The sequence below is a fragment of the Eleutherodactylus coqui genome, chromosome 8, assembly GCF_035609145.1.
Source record: "Eleutherodactylus coqui strain aEleCoq1 chromosome 8, aEleCoq1.hap1, whole genome shotgun sequence".
NCBI classification, from domain to species: Eukaryota; Metazoa; Chordata; class Amphibia; order Anura; family Eleutherodactylidae; genus Eleutherodactylus; species Eleutherodactylus coqui.
Window position 1 is genome coordinate 143,168,050 of NC_089844.1, and position 26,394 is coordinate 143,194,443.

General features: G+C 41.5%; 1 protein-coding gene across 1 annotated transcript in view; it reads left to right on the plus strand.

Moving 5' to 3' along the window:
- The window catches only part of TEKT4 (tektin 4), a 57,103-nt gene that overhangs the window by 30,311 nt on the left and 398 nt on the right, over positions 1 to 26,394 (plus strand). Inside the window, exons 4-5 of the mRNA XM_066576608.1 lie at positions 2,855 to 3,077; positions 9,829 to 9,983. Of these exons, the coding sequence (XP_066432705.1) occupies positions 2,855 to 3,077; positions 9,829 to 9,983 (378 nt within the window). The remainder of the gene's footprint in view (positions 1 to 2,854; positions 3,078 to 9,828; positions 9,984 to 26,394) is intronic.

Genomic DNA, 26,394 nt, shown 5'->3' on the forward strand with positions numbered 1-26,394 from the left:
GAATATAACTACTATAATACTGCCTCCTGTGTACAAGAATATAACTACTATAATACTGCTCCCTGTGTACAAGAATATAACTACTATAATACTGCTCCCTATGTACAAGAATATAACTACTATAATACTGCCCTCTATGTACAAGAATATAACTACTATAATACTGCTCCCTATGTACAAGAATATAACTACTATAATACTGCTCCCTGTGTACAAGAATATAACTACTATAATACTGCCCCCTATGTACAAGAATATAACTACTATAATACTGCTCCCTATGTACAAGAATATAACTACTATAATACTGCCCCCTATGCACAAGAATATAACTACTATAATACTGCCCCCTATGTACAAGAATATAACTACTATAATACTGCTCCCTATGTACAAGAATATAACTACTATAATACTGCCCCCTACGTACAAGAATATAACTACTATAATACTGCCCCCTATGTACAAGAATATAACTACTATAATACTGCCCCCATGTACAAGCATATAACTACTATAATACTGCCTCCTGTGTACAAGAATATAACTACTATAATACTGCTCCCTGTGTACAAGAATATAACTACTATAATACTGCTCACTATGTACAAGAATATAACTTCTATAATACTGCCCCCTATGTACAAGAATATAACTACTATAATACTGCCCCCTATGTACAAGAATATAACTACTATAATACTGCTCCCTATGTACAAGAATATAACTACTATAATACTGCCCCGTATGTACAAGAATATAACTACTATAATACTGCCTCCTATGTACAAGAATATTACTACTATAATACTGCCTCCTATGTACAAGAATATTACTACTATAATACTGCTCCCTTTTTACAAGAATATAACTACTATAATACTGCTCCTATGTACAAGAATATAACTACTATACTACTGCCTCCTATGTACGAGAATATAACTACTATAATACTGCCCCCTATGTACAAGAATATAACTACTATAATACTGCTTCCTATGTACAAGAATATAACTACTATAATACTGCTCCCTGTGTACAAGAATATAACTACTATAATACTGCCCCCTATGTACAAGAATATAACTACTATGAGAGAGAGAGAGAGAGAGAGAGAGAGAGAGAGAGAGAGAGAGAGAGAGAGAGAGAGAATCCTCCCTGTTGCACCACTCTGACTTGTTTCTGTACCAAGACTGTTTGTTTGCATCTGAGTTCAAGAATTTAGAGTAAACGAGCAGAACCCGGTTCTTGTTCAGAAAGTTACCCTGTGTGTGGACTACTTTATTTTGCCTGAAGGATCCACCGCAGAGGACAGAATGGCAGTGTCACGTGTGACAACTGGACTTAACCCCTTAGTGACCAGGCTTTTTTGCTTTTTTCCATTTTTGTTTTTTCCTACTCCCTTTTAAAAAATCGTAGCTCCTTTATTTATCCATCGCCGTCGCTGTATGAGGGCTTGTTTTTTGCAGGACGAGTTGTATTTTTCAATGGCACTATTTATTGTACCATATAATGTACTGAAAAACTTTTTAAAAATTCTTAGCGGAGAGAAATGGAAAAAAAAACAACATTCCACCATCTTTCGGTGCGTCCTGTTTCTACAACGCACAAACTGCAACAAAAACGACCTGATATTTTTATTCTATGGGTCAGTACGATTACTACGATATCAAACTTATATAGTATTGTTTTTGCTGTAGTACTTTTTTTTTTAAGATATTACATTTTTTTCAATTATTTTCTGCGGTCATTTTGTGCGCGCGATAACTTTTTTATTTTTCCGTCGACGTAGTTGAGCAAGGGCTCATTTTTTGCGGGATGTCCTGTAATTTCTGATAGTATCAATTTGGAATACATACGACTTTTTGATCGCTTTTTATTGCGTTTTTTCTGGGAGACAGGGTAACTAAAAAAATGCATTTGTGGTGTTTTTTATTTTTTTTTTTCGGACGACGTTCACCGTGCAGAAAAAATAATGCACTACTTTGATAGATTGGACTTTTACGGACACGGCGATACCAAATACATATTTTTATTTTATGATTTAGATTTTTTAATAATAGATATGGCAAAAGGAGGGTGATTTAAACTTTTATAACTTTTTTTTTTTTTTTTTTTACAATTTAAAAAACTTTATTGATCTTTTTTTTAACTTTACTTTGAAGTCCCCCTGGGGGACTTTAACATGCGATGCTTTGATCGCTCCTGCAGTATGACGTAATGCTATAGCATTACGTCATACTGCTTTTTTACAGGCAGTCTATGAAGCCACCCTGTGTGGATGGCTTAATAGGCAGTCTGCTAAGGCAGCCCTGATGTGTCATCTCTATGGACAGCTAAAGCTGGCCATACGCATTATATTGATGCCAAAACTGGCGATCCTGGTGGGATCTGTGACCAGCTAATGTTTTATTGGGGCCTCCCAATTCTTCCCTGATGGCAGATGTCAGAGGAGAGTAGGATCGGGCAGCTAGACTTCAGCATGCCCGATCCTTTGGTTCTCAGAGAAGATAAGCCACCGCCAGAGGTGTCTGGTATCACCTTTCTCCCCATTGAGATCATATGCACCTTCGGCCCAGCCAGGTGTATATGGTGGAGTCAGAAGGGATAACTGTCGGCCAAATGAGGATCTAATGGCAATGGTTGTTTAATCATAGTGATCTCCTGTCAAAGCACTATGGCGTAACCAAACATGGGAACAAGTTTGTCAATCAAACTATAGCCCACCCATATCAAGCTGTTCTGAATTATAAACACTAGGGGCAGCAATGATGCTGAGCTGCTTTCTAAGCTTCTATCAATGCCCTGCTCCTGGACAATCCCTTTAAATAAGTCGTCCCTTTTGTGCTTGCAGCACTTCTACACCAGAGTCTTGGGCTCAGTACAGTCACGAGAACATATACAAGGCGGAAAGAGAGAGAATGGCCTCCATCAATCTCCGGTCTCTTGTGGACAATATCCTGCAGGACACCTCGGAAGACCTGCGATCCCAGTGCGACACAGTCAATAGTGCCTTGGCCAAACGATGCGAGGAGGTAGAGGATGTCAAAAGGAAGCTGGAGGACCATCTGCAGAAGGTTAGTCTGAGATAGGCAGCTGTCAATGATCTAAAGCAGTGATTTCATGCTGTGGCTCTCCAGCTGTTGTAAAACTACAAGCCCTGAAGGCTGCAGGTCCTCGAATAAAATGTCAGAACTGCAGTGTAAACTGACACAGAAGCAGAGCTATAAAGAAGAGTAGTAAACAAAGTGAGGAACCGTGACTTCATAACAATACATATGTGTATGCCATTCAGAATCAGTGAAATCTGCTACAGATCTGGACCAAAGTCCACAACAAAATCTGTCTACATTACCAATAACAGGTTTTGTTGAAATCACAATCCTAGGATCATAGATGTTAGTAGAGGTGAGGTGGTGATCGGACTATAGAAATATTGCCAATATTTTTCGGTTTTTTTCCCTTTTCTGCTTCCTGTTCCCTTTTCTTTTCCTCTCGCCTTTCTTTTCATTTCACCTTTCCGTTCCATTTCTTTTTTTTTTTCTTAATTTCATTTCCCTTTTCCTGGTTCCTTTCCCTTCATTCCCCTTTCATTTCCTTTTTTTTCTTCTCTTTTCCTTGTTACTTTTTTCCTTTCCTTCTTTCTCATTTCCATTTTCTTTTCCTTGTTCCCCTTTCCTTCGCGAAGAGCCTTCTTGCACATAAGAGGACACCAACATTAGGGCCACTTTCACATCTGTGTTTGCTTTCCATCTAAGGATCCACTACTGGAGCAAATAAGCAGAATACTTGTCAGAATGGATTTGAACACCACAAAATGGACCCATTGAATATAATGCAGTCCAACTAGATTTCATTATGATCTATCTATCTATCTATCTATCTATCTATCTATCTATCTCTCTATCTCTCTATCTATCTATCTATCATCTATCTATCTATCTATCTATCTATCTATCTCATATCTATCTATCTATCTCATATCTCTATCTATCTATCTATCTATCTATCTATCTATCATCTATCTATCTATCTCCTATCTAGCTATCTCATATCTATCTATCTATCTATCTATCTCATATCTATCTATCTATCTCATATCTCTATCTATCTATCTCTCTATCTATCTATCTATCTATCATCTATCTATCTATCTATCTATCTCATATCTATCTATCTATCTCATATCTCTATCTATCTATCTATCTATCTATCTATCTATCTATCTATCTATCTATCTATCTATCTATCTATCTATCATCTATCTATCTATCTCCTATCTAGCTATCTCATATCTATCTATCTATCTATCTATCTATCTATCTATCTATCTATCTATCTATCTATCTATCTATCTATCTATCTATCTATCTCATATCTATCTATCTATCTCATATCTCTATCTATCTATCTATCTATCTATCTATCTATCTATCATCTATCTATCTATCTCCTATTTAGCTATCTCATATCTATCTATCTATCTATCTATCTATCTATCTCATATCTATCTGTCTCATGTCTGTCTCATATCTATCTGTCTCATGTCTGTCTCATATCTATCTGTCTGTCTCATATTTCTGTCTGTCTATCTTTCTGTCTTGTGTCTGTCTATCGTGTGTCTGTCTATCTATCTTCCTCATATCTGTCTGTCTATGTATCTCATGTCTGTGTCTGTCTGTCTATCTCATGTCTGTGTCTGTCTATCTATCTTCCTCATATCTGTCTGTCTATCTATCTCATGTCTGTGTCTGTCTATCTATCTTCCTCATATCTGTCTGTCTATGTATCTCATGTCTGTGTCTGTCTATCTATCTTCCTCATATCTGTCTGTCTATCTATCTCATGTCTGTGTCTGTCTATCTATTTATCTATATAATACAGAATACAATTTATACTCACTACCCTCATACACAAAGCGCTCCACAGCACCGCCCTATATTGCCTCCCTCATCTCAATCCACCACCCAGCCCAGGCCCTCCACTCTGCTAACGAAACCAGATTAAGTGTCCCTTTAATTCAAGCCTCTTATTCCCGCCTCCAAGACTTCTCCAGAGCAGCACCGGTCCTCTGGAACGCACTACCAAAGGCTATCCGGGCAATCCAGGACTTACAAAACTTGAGGCGTGCTCTTAAAACGCACCTCTCTAGGGAGGCATACCGCATTCCCTAAACCAAACCCCTCTGAACTCCGCCTGATAACATGCTGTCTGTCCTACTGACTGCAGCTCCTGCTAGCCGTAATCAACCGGCACCTGTCGTCATACCGCTTCAGCCACTATACGGCCTGACCATTGTCTATGTGTATAGCACCCCTCACTCTCCACATCGCCATACCGTGCACATCTCCAGCCCCTTTACCTTCTGTATCCCCCCCATTATCTGTAGTACGTAAGATCGTTGGACCAGGACCCTCACCCCTACATTTTCCATTAATTGATTACTATATGTAACCGTGGTCTTGTTTTATTTCCCCTGTCTTGTAAGCGCTGCGGAATATGTTGGTTCTATATAAATAAAGATTATCTATCTCATATTTATCTCATATCTATCTCATATCTATCTATCATCTATCTATCACATATCTATCTATCTATCTATCTATCTATCTATCTATCTATCTCATATCTATCTATCTATCTATCTATCTACCTCATATCTATCTATCTATCTATCCCATATCTATCTATCCCATATCTATCCATCTCATATCTATCTATCTATCTATCTATCTATCTATCTATCTATCTATCTATCTATCTATCTATCTATCTATCTATCTCATATCTATCTATCTCATATCTATCTATCTCATATCTATCTATCTATCTACCTCATATCTATCTATCTACCTCATATCTATCTATCTATCTCATATCTATCTATCTATCTCATATCTATCTATCTATCTACCTCATATCTATCTATCTACCTCATATCTATCTATCTATCTATCTATCTATCTATCTATCTATCTATCTATCTATCTATCTATCTATCTCATATCTCTCCCTCCCTGTATCCCTCTGTGTATCTCCTCACGGTAACAGAAGGTGTGACCCATTAGTCTACCTCTGATCACTCGTTGTTACCCCATTAGCAGCGGCTCCCTCATCTGTGTACATTGTATGTAGCGATTCTGAGTGCAGTTAATTTACTCGCATATTTCCTTTGGCCTTATTGCCCCGCATCGCTTTTTCCTTTGGTTTCCATAACAACTTTTCCAGTCAACAGTTGTCTGGCAGATCCTTTAACGAGGAGCGTTGCTGCTTTTTTCACTTGTTTGTTTTGCGGGCTCTGATCATACTGCTCATCCGGCCGTAAGCACTTGTTCATTAGTGGGACCTGATGGTGTAATGTGAACACACAGATGTCTGGGAAGTGGTGCTTGGCCCGCTTGTCCTTAATATTTAGATTCTTAGCAACTAATTACTGTACGTGGAGGAATTCAGTAGAGGAGCTCAGATGAAGTTCCTGGAATAGCTTATACAGCTGCTATGGGGCCCCTGGAGAGAGGGGCCCAGGTTTATTGCATCCCTTATTTTAATGTGACTTGTACAGGGATCCCTTCACCACTGGACCTACAAACAGGGCTGTAGGTAGGTGATCCAAGGACATGGGACAAATGAGCAAGAGGCCCTCTTTTTCCAGGTGGTTAGGGGTGTCCCAGATATTAAATATTGCTATAGGGTACCCCTCACCTGGTTGCAATTCATACTTTAAAGTTAATGTATAACTACTTTCCAAAAAGTTTTGACATGTCATAAGGATATGTCAAAAGTTTTGATCAGTGGGGTTTTGGGTGCTGAGAGCCAACAATCGCTGGAAGCAGCAGAAGTGCTGTCACTGCTCTCTAGTTGAAGATGGGTTCAATAGAAAATCCATGAGTCCCTTTTAGTGGACAGTGACAGTGACAATGCTCAGATGAGCGCTTCTGATGCTTTGTTCTTGCAATCAGCGGGGGTTTCAGCAGCAGAACTATCACTGATCAAAAGTTTTGACATTGTCTCTATGAGCTTTCAAAACTTATTGGAAAGTACTATTACACTTTGAAGTCTATTTTAGTAGGGAATTGCTGCAATAGCAGTCCCATAATATAAAACTTTGAACAGCATTAGTTGTGGGAGTGGTTTGTTGTACCGCAGGGCACTGGCATAACTATAGGGGATGCGGTTGCACCCAGGCCCAAGAGCCTTAGGGTGCCCATACGGCCTCTTTTTTCCATATAGCAAGCCGAGTACTATGAATAAAACAATATAGTCGGGGGACCTGTTACAGGTTTTTACTTGGGGCCCAGGAGCTTCAAGTTACGCCTCTGCCGCAGGACATTTTATAGTGGCAGCAAAATGTGATTGTTGCCAGCAAGAGAAACCAAGTAATCTTGTAGATAGGATACCTTTAAATGGCTAACAAAAATACATGATGTAGTAGCGAGTTTGAGGCTCAAATGAAATAGATCCCAAGAGGCATGAATATTTATACACATATACTTATGACAAGGCACAGACGTGGATGTGATTAATTTGCACTTAAAAGAATGCTACAAAACAAATGCAAACATCTTTAAATAGTCACTGATAAGGGAGTGAAGGTTTTTTGGTCCCTGAATTTGTGTTGGGGGGTCATCAGGCCAGAGTGTTATCTGTGCTATAGATTTCTCATACCTCCCCGTCACACATGAATCCTCTTGAAGAATTTTACCCTGTATTGAAAGTGTCAAAAGTTGTTCTGAATGTATATTCCCAAATTCTTCTATGGCTTTGTGACTTCAAATTGCCTTTTATTATCATAACTTCCGTATCTTCTATAAGATCCTGGGGACATTCATATGTTCCATGTCTGATGTTGTGTACCTAATCATGTGCAGTAAATGTCGGGGGCCTTTATGTTGGGAAAACAGGACAAAAACTTAAAGTGAGGATGAGATTTCACCGCCACACAAATTAAACAGAGAAAGACAGAATTACCTGCGGCCGAGCATTTCTCTAGTCACAAACACAACATAGGAGATATGAAAGTTGTGATACTGAAAGGCAATTTAAATTCACAAAGTCATAGAAGAATTTCGGAGTATAAATTTAACAATTTTTGACACTTTCAATAGAGGGCTAAATTCTTCACCAGGATCCATGCGTGACTGGGAAGTATGAGACATCTATAGCACAGTTAACACTGCTGGCCTGGTGAAACCCCTAGCACTAATTTAGGGACCATAAAACCTTCACTCCCTTATTGGTGACCATTTAAAGATGTTTGTTTTTCTGTTGTACAATTCTTTTAAGTGTAAATTATTCACACCCATGTCTGTGCCTTGTCATATGTATGTGTGTATAAGTATTCATGCCTCTTTGGCTCTATGTCATTTAAGCCTGAAGAAGAACCCTGAGTTGGTTCGAAAGCTCACTGTAACATCATGTATTTTTGTTAGCCATTACAAGGTATCATATCTACAAGATTACTTGGTTTCTCTTGCTGAGAACAATCACATTTTGCTCTACTGACTAACACCGTACCAAACTTGTTTCATATGGGCAACAAATACATGTGCCAGCTAAACGTTTGGATCCTCTTTGCTGTTTAATATTCCAAGTATCTTCTATAATGGAAGAATTGATGAAATCTGCCAAACACAATTACCTTTAGTTCCCCCTATTTGGCTGGTCGTTTGCCTCCTAATCACATGAGCTATTTTAAAGTGACTGGTTAAGGGCCCTTTCACATGGGCAGAATTTTCCGCATTCAGCACCACAAGTCGTGGTAAATTCCACATGGCTCTATGCAGATGCAAAATGAAGACTGCTTAAATCAGCCTGCAATTCCACACTAAAATCTGCGATTGGCCCTGCAGGTTTTGATGTGCAATTCTGCAGCGGCAAATTCTCCTGCATCCTGGCGGAAATATTCTACCCATGTAAAAGAGCCCCAAGAATGGGGTTCCAACCGTTCAGAGCCCTCATTTATTAGAGGCGTAGAGCTGCAGCAAAGGGCAACTTTTTCTTTCTGGTGGACCTGGGGCATCTATGAATTACACAAACAGTCCACTGATTTCAATAAGAACTGGGTAATACTTCATTTCTCCTCTTGGAGTGCTGCAGGAAACCTGAACACTTGTTAGCAGATTCATCTACAAATTACAGCTAATCTCTTGAGGTCACAGCAACGGGATTTCCTGTGATCCGTGTATCGTCAGAGGACCCATCATTAAAAGTGGAATACGCCTTTGAAGTAGTGTATGAACCTCCACTTTTGGACTAGTATGGATCCTTTCTATGCTCATGATGTCAACTCAGGGGGCTGACTGCTCAGCTTGTTTTAATATATAAGCCAGCCCCCTTCTCTGGCATGGCCGGTGCAAAGACAAAGAAGGGGACTGGCTTAGTTATTAAAAAAGCCAAACCGACCCTGAGATGAAGTGACAGGCACAGAGAGGGTCCATAACATGTGACCTAATATCGGAACTAGGATGGAAGTGGAAGTTCTAACTGCGCTGGTGCAGGTAAGTATTTCCCCCACCCTGGACAACCCCAATGATGCCACATTTTATATAGTGTGACTATCTTACGTAGGATGTAAGCAGAGGTGATATGTTTCTTGCTGTATTTGTAGCTGGCTGAGACTAATGATATGTCCCCTGTGTAACTACAGTAGGATAGTCTCCGCTCAGCCTACCGGCAACACATGCTGATATTCTTGCAGATATTTGCGCACCTACACCTGCTGTGGAGCACAGTTACTAGATGAAAGAAAATGAGATTTTGTATCAAGACTAGTGCTTTTGTATATTTATACATTAAGTATATATATCTATAATTTTTTTCTTTGCACAGACACTGAAGGAGATCGGAGATCAGGAGAATAACATTGCTGCTCTCAAGCAGGCTATAAAGGACAAGGAGGCTCCGATGAAAGTTGCTCAGAGCCGGTTGTATCAGCGATCCTACAGGCCCAATGTGGAGCTCTGCAGGGACCCTGCACAGTTTCGGTAAGTGCAGGGAATAGGGAATATTACTCCGATGTTCCGCTCCAAAGATTAAAGAGAAACTGTCATTAACTATAAGCAGCATTTACTAAATTATGGTGTTTACAGTTTAGAAGGAGTGGAGTCGCTTTTCAATTTTTTTTAATCAGATGATTTTTTAAATTATCTTATATAAATAAGCCTCCATGCTTTTTCTTGCACCACACTTTGCTCTAACTTTGATGTATGATGTTGGTGTCATTAGATGACACACACGCTCACCGCTGCCGTAAAATCATCAAATGTGAGTTTAATACATTCAGGGACCTGTCAGGTGGATTGAAAGTTACAATGGTAAGTCTATGGGTGTACGCTGCTGTGCTTCAGGCATGCACTGGAATGAGTGAAGCGTTGCTAAGCAACACAGCATACACTGCTAAGCTGCACCATACACTGCCCAACCAACAGCGATAGAGAAACAGAGAGAGAGAGCGATAGAGAGAGAGACAGCGACAGGCAGAGTGAGAGAGCGATAGAGACAGTGAGATAAAGAGTCATAGAGAGACAGAGAGAGACAGCGAAAGAGAGAGACACTGATAGAGAGACAGAGAGAGCAAGAGAGAGACAGAGTGAGAGAGCGATAGAGAGACAGCGAAGGAGAGAGACAATGATAGACACAGAGAGAGAGCACTAGAGAGACAGAGTGATCGAGAGAGAGAGACAGTGAGAGAAAGCGATAGAAACAGAGAGAAAGCGATAGAGAGAGTGATAGACAGAGAAAGAGAGATATAAATAGAAACAGAGACAGTGTTAGAGAGACAGAGAGAGCAAAAGAGACGGCTAGAGAGAGCAATAGAGAGACAGAAAAAGAGCAATTGAGAAACAGAGGGAGAGTGATAGAGAAACATAGAGAAAGCAATATAGAGACAAAGAGAGAACGATAGAGAGACAGAGTGATAGAGAGACAAATAGGGAAAGATAGCAATAGAGAGAGACAGATAGATAGAAAGAGGGATAGAGCAATAGAGAGACAGAGAGCGATAGAGGGAGAGTGAGAGACAGTGCAATACCAAGACAGAAAGAGAGAGAGAGAGACAGAGAAAAATACAGAGAGAGACAGACAACGAAAGAGACAGAGAGAGTGAGAGAGAGAGAAAGACAGACAGACAAACGGAGAGAGACCTGTAGTTTTTTTTTTTATGTTAGACTAGCTTACCCGTCGCGCGTTGCTGCGAAGACAGACATACATACATTCGTTTATATATATAGATAACAACCAATCACAGCGCAGCTTTCAAGTTACCTCAGCGGTATAATATATAAAAACGAATTGCAGCGCAGCTGTCATGTAACCTCAGTAGTATGAGAAGTAGCAACCAATCACAGCACAGCTTTCATGTTACCTCAGCAGTATAAGAAATAGCAACCAATCACAGCACAGCTTTCATTTTACCTCAGCAGTATAAGAAATAGCAACCAATCACAGCACAGCTTTCATGTTACCTCAGCATTCTCAATATGCACCTATCGTAGAATAGTTGTACTATGCCAGTAATCTTCCCAGGAGTGTACTCAACAACTTCCCAAAGTTTCATAGCGATTCGATGAATGGCATAGTAATGCATAAAGGACAGACAGACAGACATACATTCATTTATATATATATATAGATAACATCAGGAAGTGAGAGAATTAAACTCCGTACGTAAAATTTGGACGCTAATTTGTGCTTAGAATTGAATAATTGAGTTGGGACCCATTAACTTTTCTTATTTATGACATAATCAATGCCCGTGCCAAATTACATCGGGAAGTGAGAGAATTAGATTCCGTACGTAAAATTTGGACGCTAATTCTTTTGCGCTTAGAATTAAATATTCAAGTAGGGACCCATTAACTTTTCCTATTTATGACATAATCAATGCTCGTGCCAAATTTCATGTTTCTATGACATCAGGAAGTGAGAAAATTAGATTCCATAAGTAAAATATGGACGCTAATTCTTTTGCGCATAGAATTAAACAATCGAGTTGGGACCCATTGGCTTTTCCTATTTATGACATAATCAATGCTTGTGCCAAATTTCACGTTTCTATTACATTGGGAAGTGAGAGAATTAGATTCCGTACGTAAAATTTGGACGCTAATTGTTTGGCGCTTAGAATTCAATAATCGAGTTGGGACCCATTAGCTTTTCCTATTTATGACATAATCAATGCTCATGCCAAATTTCAAGTTTCAATGACATTGGAAAGTGAGAGAATTAGATTCCGTATGTAAAATTTGGACGCTAATTCTTTTGCGCATAGAATTGAATAATCGAGTTGCGACTGATTAACTTTACCTATTTATGACATAATCAATGCTCGTGCCAAATTTCAAGTTTCTATGACATTGGAAAGTGAAAGAATTAGATTCCGTACGTAAAATTTGGATGCTAATTCTTTGGCGCTTAGAATTAAATAATCAAGTTGGGACCTATTAACTTTTCCTATTTATGACATAATCAATGCTCGTGCCAAATTTCACGTTTCTATTACATTGGGAAGTGAGAGAATTAGATTCCGTACGTAAAATTTGGACGCTAATTGTTTGGCGCTTAGAATTCAATAATCAAGTTGGGACCTATTAACTTTTCCTATTTATGACATAATCAATGCTCGTGCCAAATTTCACGTTTCTATTACATTGGGAAGTGAGAGAATTAGATTCCGTACGTAAAATTTGGACGCTAATTCTTTTGCGCTTAGAATTTTATAATCGAGTTGCAACTGATTAACTTTACCTATTTATGACATAATCAATGCTCGTGCCAAATTTCAAGTTTCTATGACATTGGAAAGTGAAAGAATTAGATTCCGTACGTAAAATTTGGACGCTAATTCTTTGGCGCTTAGAATTAAATAATCAAGTTGGGACCTATTAACTTTTCCTATTTATGACATAATCAATGCTCGTGCCAAATTTCACGTTTCTATTACATTGGGAAGTGAGAGAATTAGATTCCGTACTTAAAATTTGGACGCTAATTTTTTTGCGCTTAGAATTAAATAATCGAGTTGGGACCCATTAACTTTTCCTATTTATGACATAATCAATGCTCGTGCCAAATTTTACGTTTCTATGACATTAGGAAGTGATGTAATCAGATTCCGAACGTAAAATTTGGACGCTAATTTTTTTGCGCTTAGAATTGAATAATCAAGTTGGGACCCATTAACTTTACCTATGTATGACATAATCAATACTTGTGCCAAATTTCAAGTTTCTATGACATTGGAAAGTGAGAGAATTAAATTCCGTATGTAAAATTTGGACGCTAATTCTTTTGCGCTTAGAATTGAATAATCGAGTTGGGACCCATTAGCTTTTTCTATTTATGACATAATCAATGCTCATCCCAAATTTCAAGTTTCTATGACATTGGAAAGTGAGAGAATTAGATTCCGTACCTAAAATTTGTACGCTAATTCTTTTGCACTTAGAATTGATTAATTGAGTTGGGACCCATTAACTTTACCTATGTATGACATAATCAATGCTCGTGCCAAATTTCAAGTTTCTATGACATTGGAAAGTGAGAGAATTAGATTCCGTACCTAAAATTTGTACGCTAATTCTTTTGCGCTTACAATTGAACAATCGAGTTGCGACCCATTAACTTTACCTATTTATGACATATTCAATGCTCGTGCCAAATTTCACGTTTCTATGACATTGGAAAGTGAGAGAATTAAATTCCGTACGTAAAATTTGGACGCTAATTCTTTTGCGCTTAGAATTGAATAATCAAGTTGGGACCCATTAACTTTACCTATTTATGACATAATCAATGCTCGTGCCAAATTTCAAGTTTCTATGACATTGGAAAGTGAGAGAATTAAATTCCGTATGTAAAATTTGGACGCTAATTCTTTTGCGCTTAGAATTGAATAATCGAGTTGGGACCCATTAGCTTTTCCTATTTATGACATAATCAATGCTCGTGCCAAATTTCAAGTTTAAATGATATCGGGAAGCGAGAGAATTGGTGGCAATGATGGAAATCGAACAATCTACGTGGGGGGGGCGTAACTGTTGATGCTCGCACGCGCGCCATTTATCATAGGATAGTTGTACTATGCCTATAATCTTCCCAGGAGTGTACTCAACAACTTCCCAAAGTTTCATGGCGATCGGATGAATGGTGTAGTAGCGCATAAAGGACAAACAGACACACACGCATACAGACACACATGCATACATTCAATTTTATATATATAGATATCTACTCCAAATACAAAGTGACACCCTTAATAATCACCTAACCAATCACATTTAGAAGTTCACAACCACCTCTTCTGAAACATTTCAGAAGAAGCAAACATCGCTTAGCAAATATCGGGTCAATCTAGTATTTTTTAATACAATTACACCTTAATTTCTACATATAAGTATAATATACACAGAACCCATCATTACCCCACCCAAACAATACAGTCAATTAGAACTATATTTTAGTTGATCATAACTTTATTTAAACAAATCATAATCGCCCCAACAAAAAACAAAATATATATATTTAGGCACATACACACAAACCAACAGCAAAGACCTAACTCTTCGTCACCTCCTTTTTTCTCCCCCTCAAATCCCATCAACCTTTCCACAATTCTTCAACTCAACGAGAGCTCGATATACAATATACATTACATGTATCAGACTATCTCCCCCAAATTTCCTCAAAGTTAGTCAAACAGCCTCTTTTTTGGATATATTCTCCTTTCCAGAAATACAACCTCCCTTATTTGCCACAAATCTCTTTCTGTCAGGGGTCCAGGCTGCATCCAACGGGCAGTAATCAACTTCTGTGCCTGATACAATGCTCCCTGAATTCCTAAAAGAGTATGCCCATCGAGCCCATCAATAATACCCAATATACAAAGTCTGGGATTGAGACCGATATCGACAAGATATCACGCAATTTCACACAATCCCAGACCATATGCATTAAATCTGCACCATCCATATAACATTTTGGACAGTCTGACTTTAATCTATACACTTAATACAATTGTGATACCCGTTGACTTTCCGATAGAGATATCATTGGAGTCATACAGAACACTGCGGCCCATTCACCCTCACTAATATGGCCGCCATCTTTTTCCCATTTTTCTTTGACCTTCATTGGGAATTGCTGTAAATAATAAGAAAGCATCTGCCTATATAAATAAGTTATTACACCCTTCGTAGCTCCAGAACACCCAAGAAAATTCACCAAAGGGTGTTGGACTGCATGTCGCAACTAAAGGGACTGGAAGAAGTAACTATGGGGAACATCATAAAGCTCTGTAAATTGTTCAATGCTATAAGAAGCTCCTCAGAATGTACCTGTTCAAAACATATTACCCCTCTCTTCTCCCATGGTGGAAATCCCTCCAACTTAAAAAAAACTCTGGCAATTTAGGATTTCTCCAGCGGGGGTATATATAGTAAATCCATCTTGTTGCAAAATCTTCTTAAATTGACTCCATACCTCAATCATTAAAATGATATAGTCCCCCTTTTCCTCCTTTCATCCCTCTCTTACATAAGGGGGCTAAAACCTGACACTTCAGAAACCAATCTGCCGTTCAACCCCACTCCATATCTTACTCCCCACCCCGCCTTGCTCCCCTTTCTAACACCATCCATCCTGAAATACAACCATTTACCCTCACTCTTGCTCCTGACATTGAATAGAGCAGTTTAACCCATACCACATCATTCTCACCCAAACCCAACCTATGAAGAACAGTCCACAGATAGTTCCACTCAACACTCTCAAAAGGTTCGGCAGCGTCAAGTGAAAAGCGACAGTGCTCCAGCTGTGTTCTGCATACCCTGCTCGGAGCGCTCAGGTATAACAGCTGGGTGCTCCGAGCAGAGAACAGCTGGATGCAGAAGACAAGCGGCCCTTTGTTCACGAGCACGGTGGCTCTGCCAATCCTAGTCAGTGCGCAATCAACCATTCACAGCCATTCAATGAATGAATGGCTGTGATTGGTTCATTGGGCGCCGACTCTGATTGGCTGAGCCTCCAGCGCTCGGGAACCAATCAGAGCCAGCCCTTCCTGAAGACAGGGATTTTGATCCTCTAATCCAGGTAGGGCTAGCAGAAGACGAGTGCCGGACATGAAGAAGCGACCGGCGCCGGAGCCGGACAGCACTTCTTAGGTGATGTAGTATTATTTTACTAGGTATGTAGGCTTATTTTCGGGGTAGAGCTTATATTTCAAGCCCACGAAAATCCTCACAAGTGGTGCTATAAAGTCAAGCGATTTTGTAGCTCCACGTGCGACTTTGTAGTGCCACAAAAACGTATTATTGCCTCGAAAAAATGCAGCAATATTGCACAGACCACTGATGCAGTATCGCTGTGATTTTTCTCATGTCGCTACCGTGTGGCCCGTGGGAATGCGGCCTAATAAGCATGTGAAAGTAGTCGGAAAAGGAGAAGCCACTAAAGGGCCTTTATAACATCTATCCAAAGAGGAATCCCAACAATTATTAACATTGCCACAAATATTATAGGAACAGCAGGGGATATGGCCACAAATTCCATCACCTTCTTAATACATTCACTGGAATACAGGAAGGGGGGGATTATATATTGCCACCAAAAATTCTTTCTTTTGCGCAATAATACATTTAAGACAAACAAATCTCCCCATGGAATCTATTAAAGATGATTCACACTTAAAAGAGATATTTTTTATAAAAATGTACACTAACTCCACATAACTCTAGTACACAGATTGAAAAGAATGTACCCACAGAGAATGGTGTAGCAAGTGTGCAGTATCTTTTGTTAAGTATGAAGATGAAAAAACAGCGTATCTTTAAGTTTTATCTCCCATACCCCGCACATTCCACAAAACTATATTAACCTCTTGAAGCATGGTAAATTATATTCATTATCCATGTTTTCATGAGCATTTGTTACTGGGATTACAGGAAATGCTGAGTGAGCAAATTCCACCAACCTGTTTGGCATATTTCAGCATTCTCAGTAAACCAATCAGAATGGTCAAAACGTTCTGTGTATTCTGTACGATCAGCCCACTAAATATTCGATATTGCCTCAGATGTTGCATGGCAGCCTCATGGTGAAAAGTATTTGCAGTAGCGTTCGCAGATGCCTGTGCCCGAGTGCCATCATGACGCGCACGCACACCGCCGACTCCTTTCCTCTTCGCATCATAACTCAGTTAAAAGACAGACAGGCCACACAACATCACTGCTCCCCAACAAAAGGTACCGTGGTACAGTACAACCAAAGACTCAGGGACCAGCAAGGGGGCCAGTACAGGAGAGTTAAAAACACCGCCTCAGGCTTATTTCAGACCAGCACGCGCGATATTGAGCAGAAAAACTCGTGCTCATCAACGTGCGTTTTACCCGGGGGTGCGAGGCATTTTTCAGGCAAAAACACTTTGCATCGCTTCTGTAAAATTCGGATCCTCTTGCATGTGTTTCACTTGCTCTAGAGGATCGGAAGTGTTTCCCAATGATTTCAATGGGAAACCTCGCATGTGCATTGCACAGCATGCAAGTACCATGCAATGCATTTATGGTCCCATTGAAATCAATGGGCGATGCGTTCCAAGGAACATGAAAAAAAATAGGACATGCCGCTGTGATGGAAAACATTGCATGTGTATATATCCCCATTGAAAACGATGGCGTCTATTTCCACATACGTTTTGTGCGTCTCGCAGTGCAAATGCACCCTTAAGGAGGGTCCTCAGTCCAGAGCCTTCAGGAGGGCGACTCCTGAGCTCTGTGATTGGTTGCAGCACTCTCTAAGACTGTGTTCACAGACTAACGCTGCAGTAGGAAAACGGACCCAGCGGAGTGAGCGCGGATGCGGGACTGAAACCGCAGGAACCCGTCTCAAAAGATTCGGGGGTCGGTGGGGGGTGGGGATTGGCGGGGGAGAGCGGGGAGGAACAGAGGGGAGATCTCCCTCTCCCCCCCCCCCCCCCCCGCTCCCCCTCACTCCCCACCGCAACTCACCTGTCACCCGTGCTGGCCCCCGAATCTTTAGAGATGAGCAGGGAGATACTCGGCTAAGGCACTACTCGCTCGAGTAATGTACCTTAGCGAGTATACTCGCTCATCTCTAGTAGTAAAGCATTAGAAACACAAAGCCATTTTCTTGCAGAAACCAAGCCAGACCTCTCCAAAGTTTGCAACTGGTATTATAGCTGTCATGGAGCAGATGTGGACATACTGGGACACTGACTAATCTGACTTTGGGTTACTCCTGAGGGCAGCACCTAGGGGTCCCCTAGTTTTCAGACTTTCTAATAGGATAAGGGCTTACTAAGTGAGCCCCAAGGCTGTTAGAGTAGTCTTGGTACAGTGGAAGCTGGCACGGACAAGTCAGAAGCACTATAGTGCAGTACTGGAGGGAGAGGTAGAGATGTAATTGATTACACAGGCCAGGTCAGGACAGGCATAGTTCTTGCATAAACAGAGAGATAGGCACAAGATCAGGGCAGACAACAATTAGGCAAAACACGGTCAAATAACAAGTCGAGGTCAGGACAGGAGAAGGGAAAGCTGCATGATTAAGTACGGGTCAAACTAAGAGTCAATCACAATACCACAGCACTATGGCAGGACTTCACAGAGCTTATTGCTCTGGCACCCTCAAGTGTGGGAGGGTGCTCTAAATAAGCAGAGGAAAATCTGGATTGGTTGAGGGATGGAAAAGCTGGGTGCGCACATTGACTCTTTAAGAGACGGGTAGAGTATGCATGCACCCTATGGGCAACATTGACAGAAGGATGCATGATGCAACATCAGCTGCACAGGACCATAGGAAAATGCTTATGGCTCGACCTACAGGAGGTTGGGGTAGTAGAAGCTGCCAGCCAACAGCCATAATAGCAGCTATGCTCCATTGGGGTGACTGAGCTGCACTACCACACACAACCTGTGAACAGGTGGGGCACTGTTTTGTTAAATAACTACCATGTTTTTCTAATACCATACTTGTACTTTTTGGACATTTCAAAAAGACATTTCAGCGCACTATTTCTTTTTGAGTTTTCCAAAATTTGATATGACACACTTGTAGCTGTAATGCCTCCTAACTGGTGGAGACTCAAGTTCTCATTCTCTGACTCCAACTTAGTAGTAACAATTCCAAAACTGTGCATCACAGAGAAGAAGTGAATCATCCAATATGTTCTGGAGCCGGGCACTGAGAGTATTGGAAGATGCTGATCCCTTAGTATTATCCAACCATTTCATTGTTCCCTGCCAACGTCTTTAAAGATTGATGAGGCCGATCTTAATAATACGTCTCGGTCAATTGCAATCAGACCCCGCTTCTGTTGCTCCGAGGAACAATGAGTCACGTATCATCTACTGCGTTGTGTCCACTGAGACTTCATGAAACTGTCCCTTTTGATCACGGAGAAAGATGTAGAGGAAAAAATGAACTCTTGTCACTTCGTTAAAACTAGAATGGAGAGAGAATGTATCAGCAGGTTGGCTGAATGCAGAATACTCCAATGTGGAGAATAGCTCTAGTAAAGAGACTGGCATGAAAGAAGCCCAGAGGCCATAATGTAAATAGGAATGATCATCCTTGCTGTCTAAGAAGCAGAGAACATGATTCACCTGGAGGGTATTAGAATTATACATTCTCCTGATATATGAGGCCTTAATAATAATAGTCATACTCCAAAAGAGGCAAAAAACAGGAAATATGCTCTTACTACATATTCAACACTTGAGTTGGGATTTTAAGGAATACACTGAATTAAAAAATACACTGCCTTGCCAAAGTCCCTGGATAGCAGTCTGTGAATTGATTATGAAGTGGTGATACCTCAGGGGACGGCTTGGGAACGCCCACATTTGCATAAGGTGTGAGGTGTTATATTGCAAGTGAGGTTGAACTTTGGCCAGCATGCTCATGGCAAGGTGACGTGTATTATCGGAGTGCAAACAAGGTATTATAGTGCGCCAGACGGATGGAACATTGCATTTCAAATGTTATGCAGAATTTTAACATTTCTCGATCTACAGTGCAAATAAAGAAGAAAGAATAATATCTCTGCAGCGCCACCTATTGGTTGTCAGCATTTCTTCAAATCAATGTACGACTCTTTAACAAGACTTGTTAAAGAGTTGTACGTTGATTTAAAGGAATGCTGCCATGCAATAGATGGCACTGTAGAGGTATTGTTCCATCTTCCTTATTTGCATAAATTACCCAGAGGAGCATGCATGGCCTTATAAGACTCCTCACTCACCTCTTAGGTGTCTTTTCATTCCCCTTCTGGGTGCTCTCCTTGGGGAAAGACGATGCCCCCCCCCCCCCCCCTCCTATCCACTCACCCCCTAGTTGTCTCCACACACTTTTTTGGTGCTCTCCTTAAGGAGAGACGACACCCCTCTTGACCCTCTATCCATAGTGTTGTATGTATACCATGAAAATGTCATAGAAGGCATGACTGCCTACGGGTACTTAATGATCACAACCAGCGACATTTGGCTAGAATTGTCCTAGAATTGTGTGAACAGACAAGCAACTCTGGCGGAAATTACATGCACATTCAGTGCAGGAGACCCCAGATGTATATCCTGCGGGTCGGTGCATTATTGTTGTGGCTTCCATGGGATATGGGAGCAGAACATCCACTAGAGAGCCTCTATTAACACCACAACACTGGACACAGCACCTCACCTGGGCTTGAGAGATCGCTAACTAGACCATAGAGAATTGACAACATGTGGCATGGTCCGATGAGTTATGGTGCCAGTTATTTAGGGCTGATGTAGGGTTCGTCTGTGATGCAGACCCCATGAAGTCATGGACCCCAGTTCTCAGCAAGGGACTGTACAGGCTGGTGGTCGTTCCATACTGGTGTGGAATGGGTTCTCATGGTCCTGATCCCCCTAAACATATCCCTCGACTAGTGTCCGCTATGTTTCACTGCTTGGTGACCACTTGCAGCCCCTCATGGACTTCATGTACCCCCGCCATGGTGGGATATTTTACTAGAATAATGCACCGTGGCATTGGGCCCAAGTTATCCAGAATTGGTTTGGCAAGCATTCTGGAGAGTTCCTATGAATGGTGTGGCCTGCACGTTCACCCAACATGAGTCCAGTTAGGCATTTATGAGATGTGGTGGAGAGGTCCTTTAACACCTGAGATCCTGTACCTACAGATACCAGGGAGTTGTGGATGGCTATCCTGACAACGTGGCTCAACATCTCACAAGACATCTTTCATCCACTTATAGAATTGATACCATGTTGAGAAGCTGTACGTGGCTGGCCTAGAGAGGGTCCTGCACAATATTAGTTCCTACCCCATGACTTCTGGCATGTCAGTGAATATCATGGATCACTAGCATGAATTAACTGCATAATTTTCTATGCTTTAAAGGAATTGTCCACTTTTGGCAACTCAACTTCAACCAGCAGACCCCTAGTTGATTCGCTGATCGGAGCTTACGAACAACAGATTTGTTATTGAGCTATATAAATCTATGTGCGGTAAGCTTCTTCTAGTGCTGACTGCCGGTAACCAGAATGTTGTTTAAGTCTATAATCGCATGAAGGCTATGAGAGAATTTGGAGCTTCAGAACAGAACATTAGAGCTCCAACCCCAGTAGGGTACATCTACACAGGTTGTAATGTTCGCAGTGAAGAATCTGCCCTGCAGCTCAAGTCAAGTAGTGAAGTTTTCCGCAGTGTGTGGATGAGATTTCTTCAAAACTCTTTCAGATTGCTTGTAATGGCAAACACTACAGGCAATTCTGCTATGGAAAGTCCACTGTATTTATTCTACCTGTGGACGTAACCTTAGGGACCATTCAGATGGACGTATATCCCATCCGTGTGCAGTCTGTGACATTTCCATTAGAGCCAATTAGGCTATTCACATGAGCGCTTTGGCACGCAGCTTCATCCTGGACAAGAGTTGGACATGCAATGTCCACAGACCTGTCCTCAGTATAGGTCCTCAATAATTGATCGGCTGAGGACCCTGGCGGATTAGCTGCTAAGATGCCTGTTGTCACCAGTAAAACACAGGCTACGGAGTGGAAGCAGATAGCTCCAACCCCTTTGTAGTGGTTGGCACTGGTAATTGTAGTCGCAGCTCTCGCTGATTTTAATGAGAGCTGTGCCTGCAGTTATTAGCACCTGCACTAAACTGGGGAACTATCTACTTCCACTCCATACCCTGTGTTTTGCAGGCACCCAAACAGCTAATCATTCGTGGTCCTGAGGATAGGTCATCTATAAAAATGCCTGGAAAATCCCTTTAATATAATAGTTTTCCATACTTTATTCTTGTTGGGCTTAAAATCAGCATTCCTGGGTATCGAGGGTACAGTAGGGGTTAATGCCACTATCTTCCGTGGTCTAGTATATTGATTGGGTTAGGACAATGAAGTCCATCTCTTCCGGCCTTGGATAGTAAAATGATTAATCGTAGAATCTATATCTATAGCAGTAAAAATATTAATGCCAGTATTCATCGTAGCCTTGGGTTGTAAAAGAATTAATACAAGTATTCATGGGGATCTAGGGTACTAGAAGGGTTAGAGGAGTTGTTCAGGACTTAGATGATTTTTTTCTATTAATGATCCTCAGGATTGGTCATCAATACATGATCATATGGGTCTGTTGCTCTGGATCCCTTTGGATCAGCTTATTCCCAGAACTACTTTCAGTAATGACAGCGCAGGAAGCAGATTGCGCTGTCCTTTATTGCAGTGGCCTGGATTGGTAGAGTAGGTAGAGCGCCTACTGACTTCAAAAGGAGCTGGGCCGCTGCAATATGGACAGCACAATCTGCTTCTTGCGCTGTTTGTACTAACAGCGGTGCTCCCAAATGGTGGACCCCTGCTGATCATCTGTTTACCTATCTTAAGTAAAGGTCATCAATAGAAAAAATTCCGAAGTCCCACACAACCACTTTAATGCTAATGTCCCTGGTGGCCTAGAGTAGTAAAAGAATTAATACCAGTATCCCTATTGACCTATGGTAGTAAATGGAATAATGCCAATACCCCTGCTGGTTTTGGGTAGTAAAAGGATTAATGCCAGTTTTTCAGGAGGCCTAGGATAGTGAAAGGATTAATCCCTTGGCCCCTGGTGTGCTAGGGTAGTTCAACAGTTTCTGTGCAGGGGAGATAATCAAGGAGCTATGCTGCTGTGCACAGCACAGTTATATTTGTGGAGGAGAAGGGATTCAATGTTTTAACTATATGGTTAAGCGAAACATTGAGTCTTACATCAGGAAAATGCAGTGGATCCTGAAACAAAGAACATCTTGAAGAACCGCAAGATTGTGCAGCTTTGCTGCCAGTTGGGGGCTTGGTTAAGCCTTGTTCATGGTCACCTAGCTCAGTAAGACAACTGATGCTTTATGTGTAGCAGATAGCTTCTTCCTCTTTGGACATATTCATGAGATGCGAGGTCTCAGCCTCATCATGTTCGCTGGAAGAATTTCTGTTGGAAATTGAAGTACTTCATACGGAACAATGAGGCCAAAAATCGTTCTGTCGCATTGAACAGTCTAAAAAGAAAATGCCCATAATTAGCTGTCTATTCATGGCAGAATCCAAGTAAATTCCCTGACCTGGCCGAGCCATCATCAGGCACCTGAATCTGCTGCTCAGCACTCTTGTGGAAGTCAGTCCAGTGTAACGGGTAACTGCTCGGAGGATAAGAGTATTATAGCTGCCTGATATCAGCCGGAGGGTAAGAGTATTATAGCTGCCTGATATCAGCCGGAGGATAAGAGTATTATAGCTGCCTAATATCAGCCGGCAGCTCAATGTATGATAAGACCACGTAGGATATCAGGGGTGTATGATAAGACCACACTGATACTTCGAGGACCACATCAGCATTATGGTCATCTTCAAAGCGCCAATTGTAAGGTCCCATTCACATGGGCGTATTTGGACTGTATATTACTTGTGTTTTCATATGTACTTAATATGGAGAGCTGAAACCCCATTGATTTGCACTTGTTGTTGGAGGTAAGGTAAAGGTAAAGTTCCCTGGAGCAAGTATGACTGACTCCTAGGGTGATGTCACAATGTGACGTTTTCTTGGCAGACCGTTTTTGCAGGGTGGTTTTCCATTGCCTTCCCTAATCATCTTTTACCCACCAGCAAGCTGGGTACTCATTTTACTGACCTCGGAAGGATGGAAGGCCGAGTCAACCTTCAGCCAGCTACCTGAACCACACGGGGATTGAGCTTGCAACCTTCAGGTCGTGAGCAAAAGCTTAGGGCTGCATTTCTGCTGCCTTTCTTGGAGGCTATATTTAATATACTTTGCTTGTGTTTGATATCAAAATACTAATGTATTTTTAGTTATTTACCACCAACACTACCTCATAACACAAAAGACATAGGCCCCCTGCACACGGGCGGAAATTCCGCGGTGGGATTTCCCACAGAATTTCCGCCAGTACCTGCCTGCAAAGGATTGCATTACAATACGCGATCCTACGCAGATGGCTGCGATTTGTAAAAATACACGCGGAAAACAAATCGGCGACATGTCCTATTTCTGTGCGGGTCTTGTAGAAATGTCAGTGACGGGCCGGCTCCTCTCTGCGCATGCGCCGGCTGGCCGGCAACCGGCACACAGCGCAGAGAGTAGATGCCGGGAGCGGGTAAGCCGCAGGCCTCTGCAGGGGCAAGGGACCGCATTTCGCTGCAAGAATTCTCACAGTGGAATCCGACCCGGTCGTCTGCAGGAGGCCATACTAGTTTTTCTCCTTAAAGTAAAAACATGTATTTGCTTCTCCCATCTTTCATTGAATTGCCTTTCTTTTGCATTTATTTTTGTCTTGTTGGACATTTGGGGATTATTTGTATGTATTTCTCAACTCCACTTGTTGGAAAAACCACCCTAGTTACACGCTGATGTGAAAATACTGCAATCTAATGGTAGGATGGACCAGATCAAGGTTCTAGTCCAGAAAAATTAGGACACAAGTCCTCAGAGTCAAGTGTCTGTTTTAATTGCCAGATAGTCAGAGAAAAGGAAAAATCTGCTCTGATCCATGCAGGATCCTCAATAGGAGCCCCGACAAGCAGTGCTGTACTGAACACCAAAGGCTCAAAGGGTTGTAGTAACAGCTCAGTCGGCATGCACCTAATGTCTAAGACCAGGTTGGCAGCCGCAATCCCAGTACCCAACGGTAGGCCACAAACAAGTCTGCAGTGCACCAGAGGATCTCCCTGACACAGCAGCGGATGAGCAGATTCGGGCTTCTCACTGCTGCCACACCACCACTGCAGGGCAGGATAGGGATTAACTTCAATAGGGATGGAACTCTGCTTCCATGTGTAAGGCATAGAGGTTAGGTCACACCGCCTTCTTGGAAAGTGGGAAGCCAGTCCTTCTCTAGACCTCATGGGCCATGTAAAATGATGCGGCAGGCCGGTTTTAACCCGTGGACCTTGAGTTTGACACATATTCTAGCCACCTTATTAGAGCCCCTCATCTAGCAGTGCAGTGAATCTCACTTGGCCTCCAGAACTGCAGCAATTCCTCGTGGTGGAGGCACCGCTGCGTGTTGAAATCATTCAGCAGGAATTTTGCCCTATACATAGGAAGCTTCCTGCAGCAATATTAAATTGGATGGAGTTACTGTCCTGATCAGCTGATAAGAAGGGGTCATCGATTCAGCACGGGGCAACAGAAATCTGGATTCATCTGGCCAGGTGATGGGTTTCCACTGCTCAGTGATACAATTTTGGTCCTCTTTGCCCCCAAAGTCACACCTTTCGGTGAAACAATTGCACTGGAGCTAGTTGTCTTCTTGCTATCCATGCTAAAAAATGTCAAGTTCTGCATTCGAACATGTTCATTGAATATCAACATTATATTCAGCTGCTCTACACTGTGCCTCACCTGTTGGTCAGAACAATTCCTGACATCCTCCTCTGACCCCTTTTGTCAATGACATGCTCCCATCTACAGAATCCACTTTCACTAGATGTTTTTCTTAATCACACCATTCTGAGTTTACTCCATCCTGGCCCCTGTAGTCTAGCGCTGATGACCAGACCTCGTTGGAACTCACTCAGATCGCTGAATTTTCCTATCTAATGTGGATTGACGCTGAAACTGATCCACAGAAAACTTGTCACGTGATTTTATGCTGCACTCCGGGGTCACAGGGAGAATTTCATACAAGGAAGCAGCTATCATGAGAGGTCCGGGGGCTGTAATAAATTCAGTGTATATAATAATAGCATAAAACTACCCGTCAAAGCATGCAGGCAACGTTTTTGCTGTCTCAGTTCCCTTTACTGGTAAAGACATAAATTAGTAGAACTGCTTTCCTCCTGTATGATCTACTGCATCAACACCAACAGATCAATGGATGGGGGCAGGAGGGGATGT